This window comes from Triticum aestivum, chromosome 7A, assembly GCF_018294505.1.
Source record: "Triticum aestivum cultivar Chinese Spring chromosome 7A, IWGSC CS RefSeq v2.1, whole genome shotgun sequence".
Taxonomy (NCBI): domain Eukaryota; kingdom Viridiplantae; phylum Streptophyta; class Magnoliopsida; order Poales; family Poaceae; genus Triticum; species Triticum aestivum.
The window spans coordinates 206,158,329-206,166,426 of record NC_057812.1 but is presented as its reverse complement, the minus strand read 5'-3'; the positions used below and the strand labels follow the sequence as shown (position 1 = coordinate 206,166,426).

At 44.5% G+C, this 8,098-nt stretch overlaps 1 protein-coding gene across 1 annotated transcript; it reads left to right on the top strand.

Annotated features, from left to right (window-relative positions):
* The first annotated feature begins 4,417 nt into the window (after nt 1-4,417).
* On the top strand, nt 4,418-7,808 carry LOC123150661 (ribosomal protein S3, mitochondrial). Its single transcript, XM_044570489.1, has one exon. It carries the CDS (start codon nt 6,645-6,647, stop codon nt 7,563-7,565), a length of 921 nt encoding a protein of 306 aa, XP_044426424.1. The 5' UTR covers nt 4,418-6,644; the 3' UTR covers nt 7,566-7,808.
* The last annotated feature ends 290 nt before the right edge of the window (nt 7,809-8,098 follow it).

The following is an 8,098-nucleotide window of genomic DNA, read 5'->3' as shown; positions in this document are numbered from 1 at the left end:
AATATACCTGTAAGTGGTGCTGGGGGCACCAAATAGGATCCGGGCCGTGTACCTGAGCTCCGACGAGCTCCCTGGAGAAATATATAGTAGGATTACTTAATTGGGCCAGCCAGACTGTTTCCTAGAGTTTTGGGCCCCACTTGTAGTAGTAGAGCCTTATGCGGCCCATTTACTTACTTCAGCTGTTGGACTACTACAGTACTACAACAGCTACATGCTCGTGAATGTGTAAAAATGGGACAAATGAAGGGGAATTGATCGATCATCACTCATCACTCGCTCGAGCCTGTTCATCGGCGCGACATGATGACTTGCAACTGCGTGCGGCAACGTGCGCGTGTCCTAGCTCGAAGACGAAACAACGGCGGCAGGGGAGATCGCAAGGCCAGAATCATGCATGGGTCAAACAGCCGCAGCAGCGCACAGGCGCGATCCGATTGGGCCGGCTTATTTGGGATGGATCAGAATACTGTAGGCAGAGGTATACTGTAGCACTGCGACACTGTACGAATAAACGCTATAGCCACCCGCTGCACTGTAGTGAAGCGGTTTTTAATCGTATTTTTATAAACATGTCCTTAAAAGATTTCTAAAACACAAAACAAACAGTTTTCGGGAAATTGTTTGAAGTTTTGAACGTTTTTGAAAATGTCAAACAGTTTTTACAAATTCAAAAAAAATTCTAACATTTTTGAAAAATGTTGAACAAGTGTTTAGAGAAAAGGTCAGTGTACATGAACAAAGGTTCACCATATATTGAAAATAAGTACACCATATGTTAAGAAAGTTTGGCGTGAATTCAAAAAAATATCTTATAATTTTTAAATTTTCATCATATATTATAAAATGTTCAATGCACATTACAGAAATATTCCATGCGTATTCAAAAAATTTCATCATATACTAATAATCTTTTCATCTTGTATTAAAAAATGTTCACCGTGTATTAGAAGAGGTGAAAAAAGAAAATATTCACCTCTATGTAGAAAAATGTTTAACATATATTATAAAAGGCTATAAAAAATAAAATGTGCAAAAGGGGAAAAATTAACACGAGAGTAAAAAATCTGAAAAAAGAAAAGGAAAAAAAGAAAAACAATAACACACTGAAAAAAATGGAAAAAGAAGCAGCTGAAATAGGCTGGGAACTGGAGGCTCGCTTTAACGAAACTATGACTATTTGTTGCCGCGGGCACCAAATACGATTGGCCCATGGTAACATGCATAGGGTGCAGGTACGTGGAATAAAATTATTTGAGATTGCGTATTTTTTCTCTCTACACCCATCTAATCAAAGCCCATGTGTCTCTACAGATCTTAATGCACCCCTTCTTCTCCAATCCTCCTCACTAGTTTCTTTTGTAAGTGAAATCACCACCATGTCAAATTATAAGAGATAATAAGAGAAAAGCAATCATCGGTGACCTAGGCACGAATATATACATCTATGGGGTCATGGTCAAGTTTTTCCAGCATGATTTCACTTATGGTGCCTTGCGAGAATTTTGAAGAAGGAAATATTTCGCCTATGACAACCTAGAACTTGCTAGTTGTGTAGTCCGTTGTTTACCATGGTAGGGTGATATCCTATTTTTTCTAAGTAGATATAGTTATATTTTGATATGGTATAATACATATCATTTTCTAAATTGAATAATACATATCTTCTACAAAATTAAATATCAAGAAACTGGATGCAAATTAATTATGAAATAGCACCACTAATTTAATGGTGCAATCTAAAGAAGAACAATTGAACAATTGTTTTTTATCAAGAAATTCGGCGACAACAGTCAACAGTGCCAAGGTTCAGTTCATCAAGGAGAGAACTACTCGTACAATGTCCATTGATACAACACCCTGGCCTGGCAAACAAAAGAAGTGCGTTGATGAAGACGTGCATTGCACGTGCTGCTTACTAGTCTATTTAAAATGCTCTTGGCATGTATATGTTTGTGAATGCTTGAAGCGTCAGCAGGACGTGGTCTCCACGAGCAATAATTGACGAGCATGCATGTGATGTGCAAACTGCACTGGTAGATCGATCAGGAGATGAAGGACTGGTTTTGCATTTTTACTCATGCTTCTAGATATGCCTTGATTTATTACCGTATCTTTAACTTACTACGGCATGTACAATGATGCTCTCTTAGGAGTGTCACATAGAATAAACGTTGATATGGAAGAGAAAGAAACCACAAGAAAAGACTACCCTTCTTGTCGGGCTTCATACATTGTTAAGAAAAGTACTCGGCATTGGAAAGCATCACGTTCTGGCCACACACAAAAGAAGTCGGTGGAAGGTATGGAATTTCTCGGCTGAAGGTCAGAAAGAAAGCAATCGCCAGTGCTCTCGGTTCCAGCAACGAGTCTTTTCTCTGAGAATTAAGGAAAACAAACTAACCTTGTCTGTCTATGTTCACCTTGACATGAAAGACTCTTTTCCTAACCTGACTGTTCTACCTGGCTAGTTCACTTCACTTTTCGAGGGATCCTGGATTGGAGTTCACTTGTCTATGAGTGTCCGAACAGCTTCAGATCCTTCCAAGGCGCAGGGGTTCTCTCTCCATTCACTTTGAGCTGGGTTTCTTGTGATCTTTTTAGTAGTTTTTCCGTCCCATTTTTTGGTAAATTAAGTCTTACACAGCTGTCCCCAAGGATGTCCATTCCATTCGGCAGGGACTCCATCTCGCATTCGATCTCCCTCCTTTCCCTGAAAGAGTCGAGGTCTCTCTGGACTTCTCTTTTGCCTCTCTACCAGATTCAGAAAAAGGGAGGAAGAGGGCCTCTCGACGGGAGTGATTCCCCGAAAAGAGATCGTTCCCAACATCCTCGAGTTCGTAGTCAAACTCACCTTCATCCACCTTTCATGGACTGGCGCGGGCAAGCGCCGATGTCTGGAGCAGGAGATGGAAGCTTGGGTTGAGGAGGCTGTCAACGAGTCATCAAAGGCGATAGATTGGTTATATTCGGATTCGTTTGATTTTGATTTTCTTTTTTTTGGTTGTGAGAGGTCTGAGTCCACAGCTGGGGTAGAGGCGTCAGATGACAATTGAAGTAGGGGTCTGCCTCTTTCAAAGGGAAGCAAGAGTCTCATAGGGAAGGAGATCCTGCACAGACCAATCCCAATCAGGAAGAGAGTCTTGTTGTCAATGAAAGCAATTTTTCTATGTCACATATCTGCCTATCTCGTGTTGTGAGCTATAAAGTACCCACCAGGGGGGGGTGGACCAAGAAAGAGGCAGGCGATTGGGTCCTTCCCATCCTCTGTGATGTCAGTCTCTTTGTCATTCTTTCACCCTTGCTGAGTAGCGAAGTGAGCATACTCAAGATCCAATTCATCAATCATTTGAGTTGGTACGAACATAGGAATCCAGACTCCGCTTGATTCGATCTTCAGTTTCGACCTTCATCAGTCAGGAAAAAGAAGAAGGACCCACTTATTCCACTCGGAGAGACCGAACCAGGCAAAAAAAAAAAAGAAAAACTGAAGGAAGTTCTCTTTCCATTCCAACTAAACTAAGTGAAAAAAGGGGGAGAGCAAAACAGAAACACAGGAACAAAGAAACTATGTCCAAACCAACGAGTCCTTTGGTCGACTCTAAAGAATGTATCGGGAGTTGGGAGTTAGCCGTCTCATAGGAGTGATAGCTGGGTTTTTCACGGAGTTTCTTCGTACGATTGAAAAAAAGAGTGCTCTAGGTCGGAGAAAACAAGAAGAAGATTGTTCACCAGTCTGTCTCCCAACCTCTTTAAAGCAGCTACCTACCGTGATCTGGTCTTGGGACAGCATTGGCACCCCCGTTTGCTGGATCTTCTAGGCACTCTAAAGCGCTTCCACGAGAGACAGATGGACTTTGAGTTATAGACGGAGAAGAGCCTTTAGAGGATCAAGAGTGATTCCTCAATAAAACAAATGGGATTTTGAGGGAGGGCTGAACGCGATGTACTGAAGGGTTCGCTTTCGCTGATCGGCGCCAGTCTTTCCTGCTGTGAATTTCCCAGGTCGGGAGGGGCCCTTTCCTTCTACCTTACTGAACCCATTCACCAATGATTGGATCACTCAAAGCTAAAGACCAATTCCTTCCTTTTAGGTGGTCTAGGTGGCTGGGATACTATGCCCTTCTTTTTAGAGGCTCAAAGACGAGTTCTTTGAAGGAAGCAAAAGAACCCATGTGTTTCGGATGAAGTCTACCCTCTTTTTGTGCCGGGAAGAAGAATGAGATCCAACTCAAAGTCAAGGAAAGCGGCCTAGACCACTGACTTTTGATGGAAGGCTTCTGAACATGGATTGGTCTGATAAAGCCAATTTTTCGGTGAATCAAATATTTTCTGAGAGCACTAGACCTTCTCTCTTTCAGGATTGATTCCCACTCACTGCCTGATAGCAGGCTTGGCCCATGAGACCTATTGTCTTATTGTACTGGCTCACTTCACTACTTTGGAGGATGGGTTTTTCCCCTTTTTGGTTCGCAAACGCTCTAACCCATCGAGAAGCTCCATCCAAATTGGAGTTGATGTGAGCACTTCCCCAGAGGCAGAGGCTTTTTCTACAAAAGGGTGGGAGCATAAAATGTAGGTGAGTCAATTGCGTGTGGCCTTCAAGTATTTCGTATTGTAACAATATTAGATCGGCATCCAAACAAAGGTGCATGTACGGTTCCTAAGGGATACAATTTTGTCCTAATCATCGAGAAAGATGAAATAAGTTGATAGCGCGATCTCGTACTAACACATACTCTCTAAATATTTCAGAACTTGCATGCGGCCTTCAAGCCACAACCGCGGTATGAGTTCTGATCTCAGACTTTGGTTTGGGGGCTGCTGGCCCCTTCGCGTCGACAAGGAAACTGTGGACGACAATGGGTTTAGAATTCGAATAAAACAAAGACCCTATCGAACAAATAGAGGAAAGGGCGGAAAGGGGAAAAAGTAAAGTCTAAGCGACATATGGCACGAAAAGGAAATCCAATTTCGGTAAGACTTGATCTGAATCGTAGTTCAGATCCAAGTCGGTTCAGTGAGGGCGACCGCGAAAGTCACCGAATGGGTTCGGTCCGTCTTTTCCTGATCTTTGTTTGTCCCCCCAAAAAAGGCGTGAGAGGACGTTGCAGATGTCCGGGACGGACACGACTTCTTCTAACGCTAGAAGACCACAGGAAGAAACCCGGGACCAGAGCATGTCGTGAAAGACGCACACGGGGCGGGCGTGCTTCGACCGTGTCTCCGGGGCACAGTTGAATGTAGATATCATGAACGCGAGGATAAGGATACCAGGCCGAGAAACCCGGGCAAGTACTCCCCTAATGTGCCGATCGCTAGCGCATCCAGGGCCCCGGCGCCCAGCTCTGCTGGAGAGGCCGTCACTGATCTGAAAAGTGCGTCTGCGGTTCGGATAGACTGATTCTGCGAACGCCTAGCCCCAGGAATCAATAAAAAAACAAGTGCTAAGTTTCATTTCAGATCAGTGAATAAACCAAAAAAGAGACCTTTCTCGCTCGACGCCACACTATGCTCCGCTTCAACAAATGAGAGTTTTCGGTGGAACCGGTGAACCACGCGAGTTGGTTAGATGCGTGGGGCAGAGGGCTCGTAGTACCTGATAGCGCAGCTATGCAGTGGAAGGGAAGGAGCCTAAATCGACCCCCTTCTTTCTTTTTTATTCAAAGACACAAAAGCAAGCACAAAAGAGATTGGACTCTCGGATGAGACTAAGCAGCTACCGTTCCGACGCGCCCCTGACCCTATCTTGATTCAAACCGAAAACCCTCTCTAAGGTGGAGCCTAGTTGAAGCTGTCATTCAAAGAATAAATGGGAATCCAAATCCACTTTTAGGGATATAGATGAAGTCTCGCTCAGTAAAGAGAGTTGTAGATTCGTAGAAGAGGATCAGAGTACGCGCGCTACAAAAGGCAGCTAGCCAATGAAAGTAAGTGGAAAGAATATAGTACTTTTGTACTGACCCCTCCGGGGCCCCCGGTTGTTTTGGCGCGCCCTACCCCAACGTTAGACTATTGCCTTTTTAGCCTACGCTTGCTGCTTGCAGCATGGATTCGATAGATCTATCGAATCCATGCTTCCCCCGCCCCGAAGCGAGACTCTATCCAGATCTCAAAGAATAACGAGCTAGGCGGCCGGCGGGCAAAGAAAGGGGGCGGGGCGTTTACTTGAAAATGACAACCGCCTGTTCCAGCAGCGGGGGCCTTGCACGAAAGCAAACCTACGATTAAGTAGCAGTTGCTTTCGCTGATGGGCCCAGTGAGGGGGGGCATTGTCCCTCAGTTCTTACCAACCTCAGGTGTGTACATCTAACTTATTATCTTCTTTTTTCATGCAAGCCTGACCTCAGCTGTCCATTTCTTATTCATTCAGGGCGCCCCTAGTGGACTTGGCGGTGCTCCTTTCTCAAACCAGAACAACTCTGAACGTTAGGGAAAATAAGGGAAGACCACCTGAGCGAACCGACCGAAGGGACTTTACTTATCCGAACCGAACGTTAGCGGCTTAAGCTAAGCCTATCACGAGCTGCGTTGCTGCTTGATCGGCGGGGAGGAAGATCTCAAAGTATGGGGCAAATGATCAAGCACTTTGACTTTGCTTTGTCCCCCGGGATCCACCACAGGTTGGGTTTGAGAGCCGTGTGATGGGTGACTATCTAGCACGGTTCAGAGAGCACGTGTATGTAGTCTGCGCTGGTGAATGGAAGCCCCCGCCGCAAAAAAGAAGCGGCTCTTCCCACGGCTCTGTCACCATTGACTCTATTTATTATTATGGTAAATCATTGTATCAAGATGTCAATCTTAGATCTTATTTTAGTTCGATACGTCCACCTACGAAACTCGCCCTTGGCTTTCGTCTCGGTAGGTGTATTATTCTACATTTTCCCAAAAGGACATTCATTCATTTCTTTCTTCCCGGGCGATCACCACGACTAAAACGAAAACAAGACAAGAAATCAAGACCCGTACTACAGGAAAAGGGCTGGTGGCCGACATTTGGGAAAGTCGGGCCGATCGGGTGTCTTCATTCAAGCGAGGGTACAGAGGAAGAACGAAACGAAGTGAGAGGCCGGGGGGCAGGGAAAAGAGTCGAGTCGATCGACCAGGAGAAGCAAAACGAAATCCGGATTTGGCCGAAAAAGATGCAACGTTATGGATACCATGACCGATCACCATCGAGAAAGAAGAATTTTGATAAATCACTTCGGGTGAGCGGGGCCTTCAAGCGGCCTCAATACGCCGGGGTTGTAAATGACATACCTTTCCTTATGGGAAATGCCGCCTCCTTACTAAAAAGGAATAGAATCAAGTTATTTTTACCAAAGAAGTCCCGCTCTGACGGCCCGACGAGTCATCTACTAAAAAGGACCCTCCCCGCTGTGCGCCCCTCCTTGAATTATTCGGTCATGCAATACTTTTTTAATACTAAGAATAAAATGCATTTCGACCCCGTCCTAGTTCTCAATCATTTCGTGGCACCGGGTGTGGCTGAACCATCTAGGATGGGGGGAGCGAAGGGAGGAAGCTTAGATAAGAGAATACGCTCTCGCATCGCTTTTTTTTAGAAAGCTCTACCAGCGAGAAAAAGTGTTTGGCCCGAGCCAAAAAGAGGTTGATCCACTTCATTCGCCAAGCGAATGATCTTCGCTTCGCGGGAACAACAAAAACCACCATATCGCTCTTTCCTTTCTTCGGTGCTACCTTCTTTTTTCCAAGGGATGGGGTTGGGGTGTATAATAACCCTTTTTTTGAGTATGCCCGGAAACAACTCCTAGCTCAATTTAGGATCAAATGTAGGAACCTCATGGGTAAGGATAAGGTAATGGAATTGATAGAGAAATTCATAGACCTAGGTAGGATAGGAAAATTGATAAAGGGAATAGAGATGATGATAGAGATCATACTGAGAAAGAGGATAATTCCGTACGGGTACAACTCTTATTTGAACGAAGTGCAAAAAATGCGATCTTTTTTGTCTAATAGAACAAACACTAATACCTTAATTGAGTCGGTAAAGATCAAATCTGTTTATCAAAGTGCTTCTCTGATTGCTCAAGACATCTCTTTTCAACTGAGGAACAATCCAATCTCATTTCGT

Coding starts and splice junctions, on each gene's coding strand:
- LOC123150661 (XM_044570489.1), top strand. CDS start 6,645: ATGGGTGACTATCTAGCACGGTTCAGAGAGCACGTGTATGTAGTCTGC.